The sequence below is a fragment of the Amblyraja radiata genome, chromosome 8 (genome assembly GCF_010909765.2).
Source record: "Amblyraja radiata isolate CabotCenter1 chromosome 8, sAmbRad1.1.pri, whole genome shotgun sequence".
Taxonomy (NCBI): domain Eukaryota; kingdom Metazoa; phylum Chordata; class Chondrichthyes; order Rajiformes; family Rajidae; genus Amblyraja; species Amblyraja radiata.
Genome location: NC_045963.1, coordinates 70,700,487 through 70,725,350, shown reverse-complemented (window position 1 = coordinate 70,725,350; position 24,864 = coordinate 70,700,487). Strand labels below are relative to the sequence as shown.

At 41.7% G+C, this 24,864-nt stretch overlaps 1 protein-coding gene across 5 annotated transcripts in view; it reads right to left on the bottom strand.

Annotated features, from left to right (window-relative positions):
- The window catches only part of pax1 (paired box 1), a 43,052-nt gene that overhangs the window by 14,156 nt on the left and 4,032 nt on the right, over nt 1-24,864 (bottom strand). For 2 of the 5 annotated variants that reach the window (XM_033026206.1, XM_033026209.1), the window contains exons 3-4: nt 24,528-24,670; nt 24,172-24,409 (exon numbers count right to left, since the gene is read on the bottom strand). In XM_033026206.1, coding sequence (XP_032882097.1) covers nt 24,172-24,409; nt 24,528-24,670 — 381 coding nt within the window. Of the gene's footprint in view, nt 1-552; nt 1,367-17,086; nt 17,335-24,171; nt 24,410-24,527; nt 24,671-24,864 lie in introns of those variants that run through there. The other 3 variants (XM_033026205.1, XM_033026208.1, XM_033026204.1) reach the window with 3 other exon arrangements.

Sequence of the window (24,864 nt, the reverse complement as noted above, 5' to 3'; positions counted from 1 at the left end):
TGGAGGGATATAGATCACTTTCAGGCAGATGAGGTTAGTTTAACTTGGCATCGTGAATATTGAGGGCCGATGGGCCTGTTCTTGTGCTGTACTGTTCAAAGAGAAATGCCAAGTTTCCCACCTTAATTTTACATTCACTCTACACATCAGGAAAGTTTGTTCTAAGAGAGAGAATCTGGTTGAATTTACTGCATCATAAATAGTTCAATTCCTTAGGATTCAGCATTTCTGAAGTGCCTTTATTTAGTTTAGTTTAGTTTAGAGATACATCACGGAAACAGGCCCTTCAGCCCACCATGTCAGCGCCAACCAGCGATCCCTGCACTGTGACACTGTCCTACACACACTGGGGTCTATTCATCAAGCCTATTAACCTACAAACCTGTACATCTTTGGAGTGTGGGAAGAAACTAAAGATCTCGGAGAAAAACCCACGCAGGTCATCGGGAGCACGCATAAACCCCATGCAGACAGTGCCTGTAGTCGGGATCGAACCGGGTCTCTGGCACTGTAAGCGCTGTAAGGCACCAACTTTACCATTGCACCATCATGCCACCACAACTTTACCAACTTTACAAATGATCAACTTTAGTTGTCTTTCTGTTTTTCTCCTTCAAAGATTATAGATATCTAGCATTAACCTTCTTGCATCTGTTGGTACATAATCATCATGCGTTAAGCCCAGCTAACAAACCTGTCTCTCTGATCCGTTATGGTTTCAATTAGTGTATATGCTACCATGCAACTTTCATTGCAATCAATTTCCATCCTTTACGATAGTCCTAGAAGTCATTGTTAGCATGTCAGTGATGTGTTCTCACCAGACTAGTCATAATTCATGGACTGTATCTCATTCTGAATTATATTGGAATCAATAAAATAACGAGAGCTAGTTCCAGGGGCTAAATGAGCTGGTTCTGGAACATGTGCACTGGTTTTGCAATATGCAATTAACCTGAATGCATTTGACCCAGTGCAGAATGCACACAAAACGTGTTCTGTGGTCATTAACACATTTCAGCAGCCAACTGATGCTAACCACACTATAGTTGGCTTTAACTCATAGCCACCAAGCTCACTTCCCCGAGCAGCCAGGACCAGTTCATGGATTTGTAGAAATTTGCAGCACATCGTGTCCATGCCAAACAAGCACAATAACTATTCAGCTGCTTCCACATCCTAGCTCTCTGGCCATAGTCTTGTACTGTAGGTCATCAAGTTCAACCATTCGACTAAGTTCTTGCTAAATGCCTCAAGTTTTTATCCCATTACCACAATGGGTCAGGCAACATCTCTGGAGAAAAATTATATTTTTCTATGTTCTTTCATTCATTGTTAGCATGTAGAGCCTGAACCATAATTATGCCTGGCGGAAGAAATAGAGTCAGATAGTCAAAAAGCACAGAAACAGGTCCTTCAGCCCACCATGCTCATGCATCTATCTACCTAGTAATCCCCTTCACCTGCATTGGGTGGTTTGCAAATCACAAAAGAAATTGCAAGATTTAAATGTCTTTATGTGAAAGATGAAGGAGAACCCCTTTAGTTCTAAATCTAAAGAGCTTAATACATCTTCCCTTTCAGTATTTTTGTTATTTGAACTGCTTCAATGACAAGTGCAGATTACATAATTGAAGGAGTGGCTTACTGACCTGAACTGAATTAGCTTCAGCAGTGAAAGTAATTAAGCCAGAATGTTTGCCTAACAACTTAATTCCGGCCATGTTCGTATATTTAGCCCTCTTGCTGCTGGAGTGAGAGGCTTTGCCAAGTAACTTCCCAAGAGAAGGCATCTCGATTTAAGTTTAGGCAAAAATATCCAAACAAAATGTGCAGAATTCCTGAAGGAAATGTTTTGGATTGGAAATGTGGAGCTAATTATGCAGTGTTCCTTTGATGAACTCATTATTACATGACAAAACATGGGCAGCATTCACTTCCAGAATTATAGTGACAATGTGTCAGGACTCAAGAGTCAAAAGTCAAGAATGTTTTATTGCCAAATTTCCCAGATAGAGCAATGAAATTCCTACTCGCAGCAGCACAACAGATTATATCAACAGAGTACACTGTAAACAACATAATAATCGAGAAAAAGGTTCAGTGTGTGTATACTTATAGACTAGACTAAGTGGGACCCGTTGGGTCCCATGTTCACACGGGAGAGCTGGTCCCCCAACACAGTATTCCACCTTTCCACCAATCCACCATCTTCAAAACCAGTATTAAAACACATTTATATTCCTTGGCTTTTGACCCTGCTTGAGACTTTGCTCCTGTTTTAGTGCTTTTAATGTTTTTAATTTTATTGTTTTTATTCTTTCTTTTAATGCTTTTATTGTCGTGTAATAATTTCTTGTCCATGACTAGTCATGTACAGCACTTTGTGGCAACAGTGGTTGTTTTTAAAGTGCTCTATAAATAAAGTTTTTTTTTAAATTCCAATATTGGTGGCCTGTGTGGGTACAGGGCGGGGGTGGGGGGGGGTTGGATCGCTAGTATGGGTGTTGTGGGCTGAATAGACTGGTTTCCAGGGGGCTAGCCTGAACATTGTGGGCCAAATGGATTCTTGGGATGGCAGATCAGTCACTCAGGCCTGGTGGGCTGGCAGCTCAGTCACTCAGGCCTGGTGGGCTGGCAGCTCAGTCACTCAGGCCCCGTGGGCTGGCAGCCCAATCACTCGAGCCTGGTGGGCTGGCAGCTCAGAAACTGCCAGAAATTCAGCCCAAATCAGGTGAGAGACTGTGAGCGAGAAGGGGGAGAGGGTGGAGAATCAATTTTAGAAAATTTTCATCTTTTTCTGTAGATCACAGCAATGAAGGAGGGAAGTCTATCCTGGCCTGGATCTCAAAGGGAGCCACTGAAGAGAGGGAGAAAAATACTGGGGTGAGGTTTAATACTTGCAGGGGGAATACTTACTGATGGGCCGAAGGGACTCCCTGGCTAGTACAGGCCTAATAGGCCGAAGGGGCTCTTTTAAAATAAATCTAAGTGAAATCTCAGTGAAAGGCATTTTTTTCAGGATTTTTCCTGGCCTGACATGGGCCTTTTGGGCCAAAATGCTCCTTCTGGGCTAATACGGGCATTTTGGGCAAAAGGGACTGGTTTCTCAGCTAATAGGGGCTTTGTGGGCCAAAATGTATGGTTTCAGGAAGGCCAAACATAGGAACATAGAAACATAGAAAATAGGTGCAGGAGTAGGCCATTCGGCCATTCAATATGATCATGGCTGATCATCCATCTCAGTATCCTGTACCTGCCTTCTCTCCATACCCCCTGATCCCTTTAGCCATAAGAGCCACATCTACTCCCTCTTAAATATAGCCAATGAACTGGCCTCAACCACCTTCTGTGGCAGAGAATTCCACAGATTCACCACTCTCTGTGTGAAAAATGTTTTTCTCATCTCGGTCCTAAAAGACTTCCCCCTTATCCTTAAACTGTGACCCCTTGTTCTGGACTTCCCCAACATCGGGAACAATCTTCCTGCATCTAGCCTGTCCAACCCCTTAAGAATTTTGTACGCTTCTATAAGATCCCCCCTCAATCTTCTAAATTCTAGCGAGTACAAGCCGAGTCTATCCAGTCTTTCTTCATATGAAAGTCCTGACATCCCAGGAATCAGTCTGGTGAACCTTCTCTGCACTCGTTATATGCCAAGAATGTCTTTCCTCAGATTAGGAGACCAAAAATGTACGCAATACTCCAGGTGTGGTCTCACCAAGACCCTGTACAACTGCAATAGAACCTCCCTGCTCCTATACTCAAATCCTCTTGCTATGAATGCTAACATACCATTCGCTTTCTTCACTGCCTGCTGCACCTGCATGCCTACTTTCAATGACTGGTGTACCATGACACCAAGGTCTCGGTGCATTTCCCCTTTTCCTAATCTGCCACCATTCAGATAATAGTCTACTTTCCTGTTTTTGCCACCAAAGTGGATAACCTCACATTTATCCACATTATACTGCATCTGCCATGCATTTGCCCACTCACCCAACCTATCCACGTCACCTTGCAGCCTCCTAGCATCCTCCTCACAGCTAACTCTCTTGAATCTTGAATCTTGAATCTTAATGGCCTGATGGCTGCAGGGAAGATGCTATTCCTGAACCCGGACGTTACAGTTTTCAGGCTCCTGTACCTTCTTCCCGATGGCAAGGATGAAATGAGTTTGTGGCCAGGGTGGTGTGGGTCTCTGATGATGCGGGCTGCCTTTCTGAGGCAGAGACTCCTGTAAATTCATAAGTATGTGAAGCCCAAAACTAAAACCAGTGACAAGAAGTTCTTCCAGAAAGGGTGGAAGCATCAAGCACAGCATTTTTAATGCAGACCAATATTTTTTGCATTCTGCAATTTAAAATGTTTTAATCCATTCTTGGGGTTTGGCTATCGTCCTAAGGCTACAATTTATCGCCCACACTTAATTGCCATAGTTAAAGGGTTTTTAATAGTCTTCCATGTGGCTTGCACTTATAGAACACATAGAAAGGGCCAGATTATACTTATGGGTAGTTGATGGTTCTACGGAGAGTTACAGTAACAGCTCGCCATAATACACAGATCATAAGATCATAACTTCATAAGTGATAGGAGCAGAATTATGCCATTCAGCCCATCAAGTCTACTCCGCCGTTCAATCTCTCCCTCCTAACCCCATTCTCCTGCCTTCTCCCCATAATGCCTGACACCCATACTAATCAAGAATCTATCTATCTCTGCCTTAAATATATCCATTCACTTGGCCTTCACAGCAAAGGGGTCTTTTGGGGAGCTTTCATAATGCCAGTCATCATGCCTAGCTGAGCCATGGGAGGGGTTAGGTGACAACCGAGAAGAAGACTCAAGCAGACTCATGCTCTTAGCCTTCTTGAAGATGTATAACATCTACACTGATTTTTGTGACCATGTACAAGTTCATAAGTGAATGGAGCAGAAATAGGCCATTCGGCCAATCAAGTCTACTCCGCCATTCAATCATGATTGATCTATCTCTCCCTCCTAACCCCATTCTCCTGCCTTCTCCCCATAACCCCTGCCACCCATACTAATCAAGAATCTATCTTTCTCTGCCTTAAATATATCCACTGACTTGGCCTCCACAGCCGTCTGTGGCAAAGAATTCCACAGATTCACCACCCTCTGACCACCACAGGCGTGTTCAATCCTGATTTTCCCCTGATAGAACCTCAGGCCAAGCAACAATTGGGGAGGAGTAGGGATAGACAATGATTTGAGTCCTGTGCAGGCTCTCAATCTGAAATGTCGACCATCCCTTTGGCCCCACAGATGTTACATGTTGTATACAGTATTCCTGTGCTTTCATGATCTAGTTTAGTTCAGTTTAGTGATGCAGCATAGAAACAGGCCCTTCAGCCCACCAAGTCCATGTTGACCATCAAACACCTGGTCTCGACCCGATATACGTCACCAATTCCTTCTCTCCAGTGATGCTGCCTGTCCCGCTGAGTTACTCCAGTGTTTTGTGTCTACCAGTTCACACTAGTTCTAAGTTATCCCATTTTCTCATCAGTCCTTAAAAATAAGGGGCAATTTAGAGAAGCTAATTAACCTACAAATCCACACGTCTTTGGGAATATGGGGGGGGGGGGGAAACCGGAGCGCCCGGAGAAGCCCACATGGTCACAGGGAGAATGTGTAATTCTCATTATAAGACAATTGTATTGATGGGAGAAAGGAGGTTGGTGCTGGAGTTTCAAATTCACAATAAAAAGTCGCTTTTCCTACAGGATTTGCAAAATTAAAGACTTTCTAGTAGCAACAGGTTTTGCAAGATACTGCAAGCTAAATATACTAAAGGCTGTATGTTACATTTTTTAATTGAGTATAATTGCACATTTGTCAATAGAAGCAATTGCTTGTCAATTTCAATAGCCATATGAGTTTAAAATAGCAATAAAGGACAACGGTGCGTGATTACTGTAGGGAGGATACATGGAAACAGGTTTTTCCCCAATACTGTTTAAATTCATGACAGCTTTTTGTCTGCTTATTAATTTCCAAAGTAACTTTTAAGTAGTTGTCTAGTTCCCGATCAAATCATGGTATTACCAATTTAATTGAAGAAATGCACATAGAGTTCCCTAATCCATCACTCGAATTATATCCAACGTGTGCTGGAAACACGTATTACAACAGATCAACTGGTACTTGAAGGTAAATGTTACCATTGCATTGGAATTCCAACTCACCTCTCTCGATAAAAACCTAATAACTTATTCACAATGCTAGGTAGATGAGCAACACATTAGAATAGCTTATAGTAGCACAATTTGACCATTCGGCTCATAGAGTCTACTCCGCCATTCAATCATGACTGATCTATCTTTCCCTCTCATCCTGATTCTCCTGCCTTCTCCCCCTAATCCCTGACACTCATATCTATCAATCTCCGCCTTAACAATATCCATTGATTTTGCCTCCACAGCCATCTGTGGCAATGAACATCTCCTCCACATCCACTCTTTCCAGATCTTTCACTATTCGGTAAGTTTCAATGAGGTCCTCCCTCATCCTAAACGAGTAGAGGCCCAGTGCCGTCCAACACTCATCATATGTTAACCCAACCCTTCCTGGGATCACTCTCATTTTGCTTCAAATGTTACTTGAACTATTGCGTATTTCCAATATTTCTAGCCTTTGGTACATTCGTTAATTGTCATCGATTTGATGGTTTGTACTGCTTTGTACAGAGTGCATGGCACTGAAGAACATGTTTGAGAGATTTCCCAAAGAAAAAGTAATCAAGCTGAACTGGTGAAGTTGGGCTGTTCGGGATTACTGTGTTAAGGCCACCTTGCTTGGGTTACACTTGTAGCTCAAAGCTCCCATGCAGTCCCCATCAATCTCCCATGGCATTTCCCGCGAGGTGAAGACCAAATGTCATCTTCAAAGGATAAGAGTTTGGAGAGCAGGGGAGAATTAAGTCAATGCATCTGGACTGGATTTAATCCCCATTTGTAAATCATTCATTGGCCTCTTGATTTACATCATACCTTTACGAAATTTTCAGCAGTCTGTAAAGCAGAGTAGAACTAATGGCAGAATTTCTCAGCAGTACTGGCTAAAGGTCCTGGAAATGCAGGAACACAGCACCACCACTTAGGAGAAGATGTAACTACAAATTCCACCGTAAACTGAACAAGGGGATTTATCAGGGAAAATGTTAAGACATACACTGCAACATTACATAAATTTACCATACATTATTGATGTATCTTTAACCAGATGGTGGTGAATCTGTGGAATTCATTGCCTCGGACGGATGTGGAGGCCAAGTCATTGGACATTTTTAAGGCGGAGATTGACAGATTTTTGATTAGGGTGTCGGGGCTTATGGGGAGAAGGCAGAAGAATGGGGTTGATAGGAAAAGATAGATCAGCCATGATTGAATGGTGGAATAGACTTGATGGACCAAATGGCATTATTCTACTCCTGGAACCTATGGACATGAACATGTCAAATGTGTAGTAGTAATACAGATGGCATCCTGCTTTCAGAAATCTTACACAAAGGGCCATGGGGTGGCACAGTGGCGCCGCAGTAGAGTTTCATAGCAAAAGGATTTTGCTATGTATAGGAGCAGGGAGGTTCTACTGCAGTTGTACAGAGTCTTGGTGAGACCACACCTGGAGTATTGCGTACAATTCTGGTCTCCTAATCTGAGGAAAGACATTCTTGCCATAGAGGGAGTACAGAGAAGGTTCATCAGACTGATTCCTGGGATGTCAGGACTTTCATATGAAGAAAGACTGGATAGACTCGGCTTGTACTCGCTAGAATTTAGAAGATTGAGGGGGGATCTTATAGAAACTTACAAAATTCTTAAGGGGTTGGACAGGCTAGATGCAGGAAGATTGTTTCCGATGTTGGGGAAGTCCAGAACAAGGGGTCACTGTTTAAGGATAAGGGGGAAGTCTTTTAGGACTGAGATGAGAAAAACATTTTTCACACAGAGAGTGGTGAATCTCTGGAATTCTCTGTTACAGAAGGTAGTTGAGGCCAGTTCATTGGCTATATTTAAGAGGGAGTTTGATGTGGCCCTTGTGGCTAAAGGGATCCGGGTTTATGGAGAGAAGGCAGGTACAGGATACTGAGTTGGATGATCAACTATGATCATATTGAATGGCGGTGCAGGCTCGAAGGGCCGAATGGCCTACTCCTGCACCTATTTTCTATGTTTCTATGTTTCTGCCTTACAGCGCTAACAGCGCCAGAAACTCAGGTTCGATCTTGGCTACTGGTGCTGTCTGTACAGAGTCTGTACGTTCTCCCTGTGACTACATGGGTTTTCCCGAGATCTTCGGTTCGAAAAGCGTTTGTTGCATTCTATTCTGCCAAACAATACATGATTACAGTATTTCGAGCCATTTACAGTATATAGGTACATGATAAGGGAATAACGTTTAGTGCAAGGTAAAGCCAACAAAGTTCGATCAAGGATAGTCCAAGGGTCACCAAAGAGATAGACTGGAAATGGGACGAGCTCAGATGAGGCATCTTGGTCAGCATGAATGGGTTGGGCCGAAGGCTGTAGGAAAAAACTGCAGGTGCTGATTTACTCCGAAAATAGACACAAAATGCTGGAGTAACTTAATGGGTCAGGCAGCATCTCTGGAGAAAAGGAATGGGTGACGTTTCAAGAACCTTCTTCAGACTGAGAGTCGGGAAGAGGGAAACTATAAATGAGAAAAGGTACAAAGAGCAAATGAATGAAAGGAATGAAAAGAACAAATCAGTCAGCCGGATGATCGAGGAAAGGTGGAGCACACAATGGTCCATTGTCGGCTGCAGAGAAGGTCAAAACAAATAGATTCAAACAGTGAGACTAAGCAGAGTGATGGTGAAACCAGTAGGCCAAATAGGGTGGGAGAGGCACATAGAGAGGTGGATGCAAGGGTTACTTGCAATAATTAATAAATGCAAATTGGAGGAACTGCACCTCATATTTCACTTGGGCAGCTTACAACCTTGCAGGATGAATATTGATTTCTCTAACTTCTCTAAATGAGTTGCTCCAGCATTTCTGTGTCTATCTTGGGCTGAACGGCCTGTTTCCATGCTGTATTGCTAATTGTACCCCAGTTAATGAAATTGTAAGAGGAATGGACATGGTCACATTTACATCTTTCACACAGGGAGTGGTGAATCTCTGGAATTCTCTGCCACAGAAGGTAGTTGAGGCCAGTTCATTGGCTATATTTAAGAGGGAGTTGGATGTGGCCCTTGTGGCTAAAGGGATCAGGGGGTATGGAGAGAAGGCAGGTACAGGATACTGAGTTGGATGATCAGCCATGATCATATTGAATGGCGGTGCAGGCTCGAAGGGCCGAATGGCCTACTCCTGCACCTAATTTCTATGTTTCTATGTTTCTATGTTACTTATTACCTCGAGGTCACTGAGAATTCAATTTCTATTTGTGATCTGTATTGTTTGGAAAATATTTGTTACAATGAGGCCCATATTTTCTACATTCCAACTTTAAGAAAGTCGTTAACCTCTCATTTCCAACTAATACTCAGTGTTGTGATTTCTCCCATGCCAATAAGCTGAGAAACTCAATGCGTTTTACCTCATGGAAGTACTCTGCTTCTTCTGTCAGAAAAATATCAAGATGATTCAACTCCATACCATTGACTGCAGATGGAGTTAAACTATAATGCCAGATTCACATTACGTCAAAACAGATGCACAACAAGGAAGGGCATCATCTTTAATGTGTCTATCATCAAACATGTCTTTATTTAATCAAACATTTGAGTATGGTCCTTGCAAAATTTTAATTAGATGACTGATCAAAATCTGTAATTACATGAGATATTTTCCTAACGTGATCCAAAATTTTGATGATATTTTCAAGGTGATAAAACGAATTACTTCCATTCAAAGTATCTTGGAAACTGTTTATGACAGCATTTGCAAATACACTGCATGGGTTTTAACCTGTTTCTATATTTATTTGGACTGTGCATACTTGACAGCACTTACTAACTCACAGCCTGGCAGATGAGAATTGAATGATCAGTCAAAATGGTGATGGAAAAGTGGGAACTGAATTACTATTCTGTGGGAAGAAGGCATGAAATGACAGGTTTTGCAGTTATTATTTTTAAAAGTTATGGTGAGTTGTGCAAGGTTAGCAGAATACAGAACAAAAATGTATGGATTGCAATATCTAACCTCAGTTTGTACTCGGGGAAAACTGATTTTTTTTTTTAACCTTTCCATACAATAAAATGATAGATATAAAAAGGATAATTTATTAATTCATGAAAATAGACAAAAAGCAAAAAGAAAACACTGATTAGCAAAAGATTTTGGTGAAATTAGAATTCAATTTTCTGTTGATACTGTTTATGCAAATACTGAGTAAAGAAATGCCACAGCTGGAACTTTAATTCCTATTGTATCACCATTACAATGTTGTGAACAACACCTTAGTTACAATTATAACAAACAAAGAAAATGTATTTTACTTGTAAATGTATGTACTTAAGGAGTCATTTTCCAAACTTATTTTTGTATTAAAAATGCCTAAAATGGTCAGTGCTTGCAGTTACATGTATAAGCAAGATCTGCGTGTGCTGGGAACATTCAATGTGGTCTCAGAGTAATATTATGTTCCCTCACTATCACCAGTATGCCAGCTATATAGAATAACTCCTGCTTCATCATCAGAAACATATGACTCAATAAAATAAAATAAAATAAAATAAACGAGAGCTGTGCTGAACTACTATCTCTTTGATGACCCTCGGACTACCCTTGATCGGACTTTGCTGGCTTTACCTTGCACTAAATGGGGCAGCACGGTGGCGCAGCGGGGGAGTTACTGCCTTACAGTGCTTGCAGCGCTAGAGATTCGGGTTTGATCCCGAACACGGGTGCTGTCTGTATGGAGTTTGTACGTTCTCCCTGTGACCGCGTGGATTTTCTCCGAGATCTTCGGTTTCCTCCCACACTCCAAAGATGTACAGGTTTATAGGTTAATTGGCTTGGTATAAGTGTAAATTGTCCCTAGTGAGTGCAGGATAGTGTTAATGTGCGGGGATCGCTGGTCGGCGTGGACTCGGTGGGCCATAAGGCCTATTTCCACACTGTATCTCTAAACTAAACTAAATGTTATTCCCTTATCATGTATCTATACACTGTAAATGGATCAATGGACAAAACTCTGATTATTAATAACCACTTTCTGCTATTTGCACTTTATCAGTTTATTTATTCATGTGTGTATATATTTATATCATGGTATATGGACACATTTGTCTGTTTTGTAGTAAATGCCTACTATTTTCTGTGTGCTTAAGCAAAGCAAGAATTTCATTGTCCTATACAGGGACACATGACAATAAACTCACTTGAACACTTGAACTTGGACTTGAATTGTATTCATGTGCTATTGTTCTGCTGACTGGATAGCACTCAACAAAAGCTTTTCATTGTACCTCGGTACACGTGACAATAAACTAAACTGAAACTGAACTAAATCTAAGGTTGAAATAGATATCCGTGCTGTAATTGTTATATGGTTATATGGTTATAATAATCGGCAGTTCATGCTCCAATAAGGCAACGCAAACAAAGTCCTTCATTTCAAGAATATATGTCAAAATACAATCAAGGTGCAATGAAGTATAAATCATGATATTAACACCAATTAGGGATTATATTATATGCACACGAGCCCAGTAGCAAAATGACCGATTTTGCTACTTTAGAACTACATGTTCATGAGCAATCTTATACATTGATAAAAAATTTATCGATAGTTCGGAACTGTTCAATAAATATATAACGGACATTTGGACAGGTACACGGACAGGAAAGGTTTAGATGGATATAGGCCAAATGCAGGCAGGTGTGCATGGGAAAGTTGTGCTGAAGGGACAATTTCCGTGGCTTATGACTCTATGGCTCAGAGAAGACTACTGTTTACACTCATGACAACATTTAAAAAAAGCAGTTGCATCTTTGTCATGTTTCATTATTATTGTCAATTACTTTGTCTTGAAGGTATTCAAACTGCAGACATTTTGCATTTGAGAGTGTACATTGAATAAATTCAATTTCTGTGCCAAGAATATTCAAGTAAGATGTGAAACTAAATGCGTTAAAGAACAGCAGTGGATTATGGGGTGATGCCTGGAGGAAATAATTCAATATTAAACAAATTTATCAACCCAGCATTATGGTGACAGTCTTACATCTTGTTGGTTTTCTTGGTGAAACCTTGCTGCCCATCTCTAGTATTTGATACCCATGTATTTCAAGACCTTAAAAATAATTAAGGATTTTAGAAAATAAAAATTATTGAATATTTCATATTTTCCAAATGCCTTAAGTATTTCAGAACATTCCTTAGAATATCCAGAAATGATATCCTTGGCATGTTTGGTTTTAATGCTTAAACATTTGGATCAGAGTAATGCAGAACTTATATTATGGTATAATGTTAAAACCTGTAAGAATAAAGAATATTTGTCAACAAAATTGGCGTGGGGGTTAGAACAAACTGCTTTGACCATTTTGAGGCAGGAAACATGTTCCCGATGTTGGGGGAGTCCAGAACCAGGGGGCACAGTTTAAGAATAAGGGGTAGGCCATTTAGAACGGAGATGAAGAAAAACGTTTTCACCCAGCCAGTTGTGAATCTGTGGAATTCTCTGCCTCAGAAGGCAGTGGAGGCCAATTCTCTGGATGCTTTCAAGAGTGAGTTAGACAGAGCTCTTAAAGATAGCAGAGTCTAGGGATATGAGGAGAAGGCAGGAACGGGGTACTGATTGTGCATGATCAGCCATGATCACAGTGAATGGCAGTGCTGACTTCAAGAGCCGAATGGCCTATTACTACACCCATTGTCTATTTTAAATCTCTTAGCTGAATACAATTTTTGAAAGCACAAGTTATAAAAGACTTGAGTACAATACAATACACTAAATCTTTTGTCAGAGATTGATGAATCTGTGGAATTCATTGCCACCGAAAGCTGTGGAGGCCAAGTCAATTAATATTTTTTCAGGCGGAGATGAACAGATTCTGATTAGTATGGGAGTCAGGGGTTATGGGGAGAAGGCAGGAGAATGCGTTTGAGAGGGAAAGATAGATCAGCCATGATTGAATGGCAGAGTAGACTTCATGGGCTAAACAGTCTAATTCTGCTCCTGTAACTTATGAACATGAACATGTACTCCAACTATTACCCTGAAAGCAAAATTAATCTCATATTTAACCTGATTATCTTTCCATTTCTCCAGCTGTGTGTGTTTTTTTTTTGCTAATGTCAGTTATGATGTGTGTTTATGTTTTCAATTCTAGAACACTGAAAAATCAAAGCAGCTGTCACACAAAATGCTGGAGTTAACTCGGCAGGACAGGCAGCATCTCTGGAGAGAAGGAATGCGTCGAGACCCATTCTTCAGACTAGTCAGGGTAAAGGGGAACGCAAGATATAGACAGTGATGTGGAGAAATATAGAAAAAACGAATGAAAGATATGCAAAAAAAAGTAACGATGAGTTTCAACCAGTTTCTGCAGCTCCTTCCTACACATAGTTATCCAGGATGCTCGATACAATGGATCGGCAGGTTAGCCCGGGAGAGGATGGTGTGGCCTTTTGCAACGCCGCTTTCCGAATCACCGACTTCTTAGAAAGGCAATGTTTTATCTCATAATTGTCCTTCTGCACATTGACTGGGCATTTGGAAATGTACCTGGCGCCCACTATTAATTATTCAGCCTACTTGCGGAATTAAAATATTTTCGCATAAATTTGATTTTATTTTTTTTGCACATAAACGTTATCGATTTTTTTCAAAGTTGCACAATAACGACCCCCTCATTATAGATATGCCTCGCAAGGAACCCATTAGGTTTGCCTGGCACTCGTACTATAAAGCGGGGTGGAGCGGGGAACGGGGAGGGGGAGGCCTTCTAAGTGACTAGTACTAAAATATAATGAAGGTTTTTCGTTTTCTTGCCTACCCTTGTTCTCCGTTTTGAAGTGTTTATTTTCGAGTTGCTGGCACCCTCTCTTCCCCCATCGGCATGTCCCTGAAAATTGCTGTACGGGCGACGTGCAGTCAAGTGCTACATAACATTTTTCTTTTTTAATTTCATTTAAAAATTACTAAAGCTTTTTACAGTTAGTCTGAAATCGAAAAGTATTTTTGCAAGATGTATTTCACCTTAAAAAACAATGCATTCTCTTTCAAACAAATTTCAACGTGAATTGATAAATATATGTTAATATATATATATATATATATATATATATTTATATTATTATATATATACATACACACACACACATATGTATATATAAGTGTGTATACATATATTATAATATAAAGTCTGTTGCCAATCCGATGTATAAGTGAATTTTTTTTTAAGAATGCCGGAATACGTATATTGAAGAGGGGAAATAAAACACTTTTCACACAACCATTTAGTTTAGATTTAGTTTAGTTTTAGAGATATCGCGTGGAAACAGGCCATTTGGTCAGTCCGCACCGACCAGCGATCCCTGCACATTAACACTATCACTGGGGACAATTTACAATTGTACCAATCTAATTAACCTACAAACCTGTGGTGTGGAAGGGAAGCGGAGAACCCGGAGAAAATCCACGCAGGTCACAGGGAGAACTCACAAACTCGGTGCAGACAGCACCCGTGGTCGGGATCGAACCCGGGTCCTTTAACGCATGAACGTTGTAATTGGTTAAATGGAAAGCATCTTTGTTTAAGTGATAAAATAAATTGTGATGTAGGCGAACGGGTTACCGCCCGGACATTCGCTCTGCACAGGAGTTTGTGGAAACCCTATCGTGTAAATCAACACCAAGACGGAGAATCGATGTTCAGCATTTGAAAACATTAATAAATTCAGACAAGGTTTTCAGGTATTACAGGATGTTTTGTTGCGGAGGGGTCGGAGCAGTGAAGAGGACATATGATTAAAGTGGGTTTCGTGTAAGCGTAGATTCCAATAACCTGCCCATTATTGACGCGTTAATGACCGTGCCGATCATATAATCAGAACCCCTTACCAAGCCCAAATTCAACGCGGGTTTTGGAACGAATGCAGGCATCGACAATACCCCGCAGCCGTGTGGCATTTGAAATATGAATAGCTTAGAAATTCAGCGTAGAATCTGGCCATTCGGCCCACAAAGTCCGCGCCACCCAGAGATCACCCCACACTAGCACTATCCTACACACACCTGGGGCAATTTACAATTTTGTCGAAGCCGATTAACCTTCAAAGCTGTACGACTTTGGAGTGTGTAAGGAAACCGGAGCACCCGGAGAAAAGCCCACGCAGGTCACGGGGAGAACGTACAAACTCCGTACAGACGGCACCCGAGGTCAGGATCGAACCCGGGTCTCCGGCGCTGGGAGGCAGCAGCACTACCACCGCGCACCAACAGTGGACTTAATAATAGGATTTCAAAGGTTACTTCACTACGTCAAAATGATCGTTTGGTTATGAATGACTGACAATTTGAAGATGACGCCATTGTGAAAAACGGGATCCCAGGCAAACGATGCAGGTCCCACATATATTATTACCAAATTAATAAGGAAGTTGGGGTTTAGATTTAGGTGCGAATTAAAATGACCTTCAAGTCATTTAGATCACAAGCGTGGAGAATCCCGATCACTTGCACATCACCACAAATAATTGTTTAACGACATATGTATAGGAAGGAACTGCAAATGTTGGTTTAAACCGAAGATAGACACAGAATGCTGGAGTAACTCAGCGGGACAGGCAGCATCTCTGGAGAGAAGGAATGGGTGACGTTTCCGGTCGAGATTCTTATTCAGACCGGGTCTCGACCAGTCACCTATTTCTTCTCTCCAGAGATGTTGCCTGCTCCGCTGTTACTCCAGCTTTTTGTGTTCCACGATATACCCAGTTCTACAACCCAACTAGCGCGGCTGTGAATTCGTCCGATTATCTTCTTGCCCGAAGATTTTGGGTTTTTTAAGTGATAAGCGAATTGTAACAGCCACATAACTGGCTTGCAACGAACGCAATTTTTCCTTATAGAGAGGCAACCAAACATGTTTTGACGTGTTATTCATGTAAGGTTAGAATTGTGTACTTGAATATACTTCACGAGGCCCCGGCATGTATGGTATTAATGATAAAGGTTTCGCATTTCGGCAAACGTATTGCACCAGCGACAATTCTGTTCTCTCGCTCAAAAAGTAATCTAAATGAGCAGGTGAAATATTAGGGGGAACAAATATACGATGGAAATGTACTGCGTTTCAGCTCATTGTAGCACAAATACCCTAAATAATTGGGCTAGGGTCCTTGGCAATCTAGTCAGGTTGAAATCCAAACAGCGCTTGTAAATCATTGTATGTCCGTCCAGTGGAACCGCTTGTGAATTTGTTCCACTTGTATAAAAACAAAACACCACCAATGCTGGAAAAATGTAACGAAAACGGAAAACATTCAGCAGCCCAGGTAGCTTCTACTGAGGGATAACTGATGGTTTGATTCGAAGCAAAAGCAGCCGTCTATTTTCAACGTTGTTTTATTTCAACAATAATGCATCTTTTAAATTCAAAAAATAAAAATATAAAATAAACCGCGAGGGCAAAATATTTTGTACATTTATAGTTTCGGATATACATTATGTTCACAATTTTTTTTTCACATCGTCTACGCGTTAGCCAGGTTTGGTAAAGCTATGTACAAAAAAAAACATTAATCCTTACTAAAAGTACCTTACTCGCAAGGTAATGAACGGTACCAGATTTATAGCCAAAGCCTGCGTTAAATGAGTAGATCGGCTGTGATTATATGGGTTTATGAGTTTATATTCCTACCAGCTACATACAGATATGATTTCCGACATGAGACTAAATGAAGACAATTGACCTCCCCGTCACCAACACCATATTGAACTGAATAAATATCGTGCCCTGAATGTAGAGGACTGTACTGATTCTCTCCCCTTAAATTATAGTTTACGTTTTCTTCGCTGTATTTACGTTGTAGAGACCTCTAACCGGACACCTATTCTGTGCAGGGGATTTAAAAAAAAATGTAGTGCTGTTCAATGCACCTTTTTTTCTTCAACCAAAAATCCCCCCAAAATGTTTCAGTTCTTGGAAATAAACCTTGCGATTGAGGGTCCGATTCGCGCAGAGGCTGTGGATTGTTACACATGTCCCATTACCGACATTACACGCCATTATGTGCTGGAGACTGCGATTGAGAGGCCGTGAGCGTTCCTGAGAGCTTCGTGCGGCTTGCTAACCGGGCTCCCGGGTTTTCTCTCCGCCACTGAAATAAAAGCAAGAAAAGAAGGAAAAAAACAAATTTCTTAAGGAAACAGACTTCTCGCAACAACAAAAAAACCGTTTCATTGTCGTTAACAATGTTGGTTTACCAACCCCGTTCGAAGCCATTCCATTGACAAAACACGCTTTGCATTTGCTGTCAGTCTTAAAGAACTGTATTTACATAGCGTCCTGATCACAATTTTAACACACAAAAAAGGCCCCGTATACATTCCAGATGGTGTCAAGGGGCTAGTAGGGCGCAAGGGTAGATTGACAATAGGGCGAGTAGGAGTAAGCCATTCGGCCTCTCCAGCCTGTTCTAACACTGAGATGGCTGATCATCTCCAGTTGATCTGATCTGAACTGATCCCATTGGGAATTCGGTTCAGTTTCGTTTATAGAAAGGGCGAACTTTATTTTTGAAATTATAGCTGATAATATCTAATGATTTTCTCCTGAAATCCACAGCGGGCCTGGCGGCTTCGGACTTTATCGGACCAATGTTATATTTTGGACTAAATGGTGTACCCTTTATCCTTTATCTGTGCACCGTGGACGGGTTGATTGTATTCATGTACAGTCTTTTCCTTGACTGGACACCAGGCAAACAAAAGCTTTTCACTGTACCACGAGACATATGGTGATAATAATGAACTAAACTAAACTAAACTAAATCTATGGTGTCATTATCAAGAATTCAAAATATCACCTCTAGATGTTAATCAGATTCTGTAGTTGTTATTCGGCCTATTTAAGTGTATCCAATAGTTTTATTCTCTCATTTCTACCTAAATGTTTCAAGAAAAAACTAGCTTCAAGTAAAAACTAGCCGGGCATCTTGTCAGAAAGAAAACACAACCAGCTTCAGATGATCGATTCTTGAGAAAAACACAAAGTGCTGGAGTAACTCAACAAATCAGGCGACATCTCTAGCGGATACGGATAGGAAATGTTTCTGATTGCGGCAATTCTTCAAACTAAATTGGCGACGTTTCGGGTCTGGACCCTAAAGAACGAATCGACGTCTGAAGAAGGGTTGCGACTCGAAACGTCGTCTAACCATGTCATCCAGAGATGCTGCCTGGCCCGCTGAGTTACTACAGCACGTTGTGTGAGTCCCGGCCGAACCCGCATAGTACTTAGAAATATACAAATACCCCACCCATCACGTTGTCTTCCGGCAAACATGCCAACCAAATACACCAACGCCCAATATAATCCTTAATGCAACAAAAAGGAACTGCGGATGCTGGTTTATGCCAAAGATAGACACAAAATGCTGGAGTGACTCAGCAGGTCAGGCAGCATCTCCGAAGAAAATGATCCAGACCCGAAACGTCACCTAAACAGGTTCTCCAACATTTTGTGTGCATTAACCTTCTCCAGAGATGCTGCTTTACCCGCCGTGTTACCCCCAACATCCTGTATCTCTGCCGAAATAACTTTATCTACATTTCATTCCTACAGATAGTCCTTAGATATTTTTTTCGAATCCGTACGCAGAACATCGAACACTAGAGGAAACGATTCAAAATGTAATGCTTTCATTTTGAATAAAGAAAGTTGCATTTGTATAGCGCTTTTACCGTCCCAATGCACGTTACAGCTAATGGCCCAGAATTCGGAGATTGTGCGGCAATATGTATGGCAATAATCTTACTGATCTGAATGCAACAACAAAATAATTTCACTGTACCCTGGTACAGCAGATAATAAATAAACAGTTGACCCATTGAACCATCGCATATTATTGAAGAGAAGGAAAAAGATGGGTCTCGACCCGAAACGTCACCCATTCCATCTCTCCAGAGATGCTGCCTGTCCCGCTGAGTTACTCCAGCATTTGGTGTCTATCGTCGGTTTAAACCAGCATCTGGAGTTATTTCCCACATAGGGTATATTGTTGTTAGACTTTGAGAAAAGTGGCCGCCATTCTGTGGAATTATCTGCCTCAGAGGGCGGTGGAGGCGGGTTCTCTGGATGCTTTCAAGAGAGAGTTAGATAGGGCTCTTAAAAATAGCGGAGTCGGGGGATATGGGGAGACGGTAGGAACGGGGTACTGATTGGGGATGATCATATTGAATGGCGGTGCTGGCTTGAAGGGCCGAATGACCTACTCCTGCACCTATTGTCTATTGTCTATTCCCAATGCAGAATGCACCCCGGGAACAGTATTGTGACAATAATGAATTAATCCGTTCACGATGTTGACTATGGGATAGAGTCGGAGTGCCACTCACGTTTGTACTGCTTTCAATTAATTCGAGAGATGGGAGGGGGGTCGTTTACAAGCCCGTCCGAAAAGCGGCATCTTAATCAGCACCGCACAGCTGAACCTGCTTTGCTCTACAGCTCAAGCTTGTGAAATGGGTCTCGAACTACCAACTCCGAGACGAGAGGGTCGAAGTCTTTCAAATTCCTGTTGGGGCCGGTACCTGGTCGAAGTTCTCAACTTAAACTGTAGGAAGGGGATGTGGAGTCCAAGTCATTGGATATTTTTAAGCAAGAGATAGACAGATTCTTGATTGGTGTATGAGGAACTGCAGACGCTGGTTTAAACCGAAAATATACACAAAAAGCTGGAGTAACCCAACGGGACAGGCAGCAACTCTGGAGAGAAGGAATGCGTGACGTTTCGGGTCGAGGCCCTTGTTCAGATTAATACGGATGTCAGGGGTTATGAGAAGAAGACAGGAGAATGGGGTTAAGAGGGGAAGTAGATTTAATGGCGAAGTAGTTTTGATGGGCCGAATGGTCTAATTCTGCTCCGATCTCTTATGAACGTATGAACTGCTGAAGGTGTGGGCAATTCTATGGTCAATTGAATATCGGCTCCGGCGTGCTGACTTGGGACTGTCACCTTTCTTACTTCAATGAAGGATTGAGATTATCTAGGCACCAGAGAGGGGTTGTTTTATTTTATTTCGATGTAATTCGTTAAAGAGGCGAAATGCACGTTCTTTCAAATGGCCGTGTCTATTTTTTCCAATGAGAGTAAAATCTGTAGTTAATTTTTAACTTTCTGAAATGTTTTTAAAATACATTTGTTGAAGTCAAACGCTGGTGGGAACACAATCCTCGCACTGCCACTGTTCAACAACCATCCTCCACCCCCTCCCCCACTCCGACGCTAAGATAGTATTTGCTTTGAAATCAGTTTCTTGTGCAGAAGTTAGACAAGACTGCGGCGATGAAAGCCTTCAAACGAGGGTATCCACCTGTCACTTCACGTCTGCTTGAGCATAATCCCAGAACTCAGTGACATTGAATTTACACTCTGTAATAAATTCCACGTTGCAGTCAGGTGCATGGTTAGGATTTAGCATTAACAATAGATACGAGACTTCCAGCGTGAAACCAAGAAAGGCCCCGTTCTCCGGAACATTGTCTATTTTTTTTAAGGAACATGCGAAACTAAACGTGATCCGTAGGTGCTAAACTAACTGCATTTTGTCAGGATTGGATTCGCTATATTTCCTCGCGGAAATATAGAAATGCTGGTGCAAAAGTCACCAAGTATCTTCGAGTATGATGTTCCTTCAGACTCACATACTGTTTCAGTACCAAATAATCACGAAAGGATACAAAATTGGGTTTGACACCCTTGGGCTTCTGGTCAGGGACTTATACAAAAATGCATATTGACCCTCCTTTAGGCAATGAGAAAAATTATCGAAAATCTGATCCCAACCGTTTGTGCTATATACTAAACCACTTGTAAAATTACATATGATTTTATCCATATATAACGAAACAAATGGTTATATATAGCAGTTTATTAATTGCCAAAATTGCATAAAACAAATTCGGTACATGATAACCTGTTCATACAGAATACATCCAGGTCTCCGCTTTGTCTAAACGTGTATCATTAATTTATTCCAGTTTCTCAAAAGTTTTAAATTCTACATTTAATCCCGTTTCCACGAGGTTTAAATTCTCTCAATGTTGCAGCTAAAGGCACGCCGAGCTCTGCATGGTTGGATTAAATGCTGCTCATTTTATTCTATCGAGGAAACTACTATCAGCCACCCCAACACATATACACACACACACACACACACACACACACACACACACACACACACACACACACACACACACACACACACACACACACACACACACACACACACACACACACACTGTATGTGAACGTGGTTTTGATCTAGGCGTTAAAAATAATCAACTGGTCTATGCTGTCGGGTGAATCTTTCTCAACCAAAAAGATCCGTTCAAATTTGTTAACGTTAAATAATAGTAGGCCGGGCCAACGTAAAATCTCATTTGCTTTTACTTGTCTGGTCGACACTGACTCTTATTCATTTCCACATCATTCTACAAGCATTCAAAGTGTATTGCAGTGTTTACAACAGATAGACAGCGTGAAGTTAAATGGGGTTTTCCGAGTCTAAGTTTCCCCTCCTGGTCAAACTGCTGGGGAATACATGTAGCAAATTAAATTCGATGAGCACACAAGGACAAGCGCAAGCCATTCCCATCTTGCCTGCTCCGTCTTTCAATAATATCGCAGGTGATCTTACCTTTTACCACAGTACTAGCCAACTGCACGATTATCTTTCTATCTACAATCTGTTTATCTCTGCCTTGAAATAACTCGGCCTTTGAGTCCCCGCAACCCTATTAGTCATGGAGTCAAACAGCGTGGAAACAGGCCTCTCGGCCAACTTGCTTGTCCACGTCGACCAACATGCCCCATCTAAACTAGTCCCATCTGCTTGCTTTTGGTCCATATTCCTCTAACCCTACCCTATCCATGTACCCGCCTGAAGAAGGGTCTCGACCCGAAACGTCATCCATTCCTTCTCCTCAGAGATGCTGCCTGTCCCGCTGAGTTACTCCAGCTTTTTGTGTCTATCCGTGTAAAACTTGAGGAGTGAATCCTTGAGATTCACTATCCTCTAATTGAATAATTGTTTTCTCAGCTCTGTCCAGAAAGGCCAGTTCTCTATTTTGCTACCGTGACACCTGGTTCTGGAAATCCCACCACAGAGAGCATCATCTGTGATTCCACGTTTGAAATGTTGATGAAATGTTCTGCACTGTACAAAAGTGCATTTAGTTCTTACACCGGGTTAGTCTAAATGTGAATCATTCGGAAAATGGTTCAGGTGGCAGAATTATTGGTAGGGAGGAATTTTGAATAGTGACCATTGCACTTTAAATGTATTCTTTAAATACACTTTTTTTTGCACAGAAGGAAAACGAACATTAAGATGAAGGCATTTAAATTATAAAATAAGGTACATAAGATGAGACCTGCAAAGACAGAACTGATCGGTGGGAGTCAGGATTTGTCAGCTGGTGAAAAATATATATATTTGGATTAGAGCGGACAACTTTGCAGTAAAGGTCAGGAATAACCCCAAGGAGGACGTGGAGGGCATAAAGGTCATTTAGAGCACATTGGGTTAACAAAGCAGAACAGCTTAATCAATGGAGTGTGGCCTTTCTTTTACATTTCCTGATACACACGACAATGGATGTTTTAGTTTCTTCGGTCCAACCCAGATAGCTACCACGTTTTGCTAAGACAGTCTGGCAAACCCCGAAATAAGAGCCAAAGAAAGCCAAATAAAGTAATCTCATTGTTTAAGAAGGAACTGCAGATGCTGGAAAATCGAAGGTACACAAAAAAATGCTGGAGAAACTCAGCGGGTGCAGCAGCATCTATGGAGCGAAGTTCCTTCGCTCCATAGATGCTGCTACACCCACTGAGTTTCTCCAGCATTTTTTTTGTGTGAAGTAATCTCATTGTTATCCAAGCTGAATGAAATCAATAAATGCTGTCAACCAATTTAAAACTGCAATTCTATCCACTCTGCGTATTGACACACAATTACTCGTCAATTATTTATTATTTAAGGTTAGCCATTGATTAATGCTTGATTTACGGTGCCATTCAATTTCCCCCCTGAGATCAATTTCCCTCCTGGGATAAATACAGTTCTATCGTATCGTAATGCTAACCAATATGAAAGCGTATTAATCCGTAATTCACACCTTGTTATTTTCAGCAGGTAAACTACAACCATCCAACAACACCAACACAGTAACACAGCTATTTACAGATTGCCACTGCCGTTTGCCGTTTGCAATAATTGCTGGGACTACAATGAAACGAGAAGAGCTTTTTGGAGAAATATTTGTAGGAAGGAACTGCAGATGCTGGTTTAAATTGAAGATAGACACGAAATGCTGGAGTAACTCAGCGGGGCAGGCAGCATCTCTGGAGAGAAGGAATGGGTGACGTTTCGGGTCGAGACCCTTCTTCAGACCAGGCACCTGAGAAACGTCGCCCATTCCTTCTCTCCAGAGATGCTGCCTGCCCCGTTCAGTTACTCCAGCATTTTGGAAAATATAATTGTCTTTGGTCAGTAATTGGCCCAAGAGCGGCGACAACGTTCTCAGAACAGAACCGTTACGAATTCATGTAGTCTCTTTAAACGGCCATTATTGACTGAAAAGACACTTAAAACGTCCATCTTCGGTCCAAAGTATTTGATTGTTGGGAACGTCAACGAAACTTCATTGTATTTCTCGTATGTCCTTAATAACAAGCCATTCTATTTTGTAAATCAGTCCCCGCGAATATCTGCGTCAGTTCCACTGCATAATCCGCCTGTAGTTTTAGCTACAACAACATCGGAATAACCGATATAAACCTTGGTGAAGGTCTCCAACAATAACCTTTGTTTTCAGCCACTCAATCCTTTCAATCCAAATATTATGAGAGCAATGTGAATCGTTTAATTGTTCTGGTCCAGAGTTTTTGAGGAAACAGTCCTTGGCCATAATAGCGAGCAAAGCGATTTACCTTCTCTGGCCGAGAGGTGTTTGAAGGGCATTGGCGTGTGGATGTCGCCGCCGTGCATGGTAATCCCTGAGCCGGAGTGCGAGAGACCGCTGTTCTGCGACTGCCACGGGTGGCTGGCCATGTAGCCGGCTCCGGGGCCGCCGTACACCCCATAGCCCGCCACCTGGTTCGATGCGGGGTAAGGCCCGACGGCGCAGGGAGGAACGAAGCTACTCACAGCGGGCAGCGCAGACGGAGGCTGTAACACAACAAGACCAAGTTTGCTTTACTTTAGGATGTCAATATTACCGGCGTGAACACAGAAACACATCATTCAGCGTGCGGAAAGCTAGGCGGGAGGGATGTTGGGTCAGTACCTGGGAGTATTTCAGATCCGTTTCGAGCGCCTGCTTCTCAATCCCGTTGACACTTTGAGTTGAGGGGAAGGTTGCTCTGTTCACGTTACTCCAATCTTCTATTTTTGTTTGATATGCTGAAGCATCGACTCCACCAAGAGCGGCTAAAATGCATGTTAAAATTGCATTGCATGTAAGGACCATTGGATATGCAGTGAAACGTCTAACCATGCAATTTACATTGCAGATTCATTATTTCTGCTTTTAGATACATAAACAACTCACTCTAAATATCAACAACAACTTTTATTCTCGCTGCCAACCCAGCATAATCAGATTTGTTTTAGTTTAGTTTAGT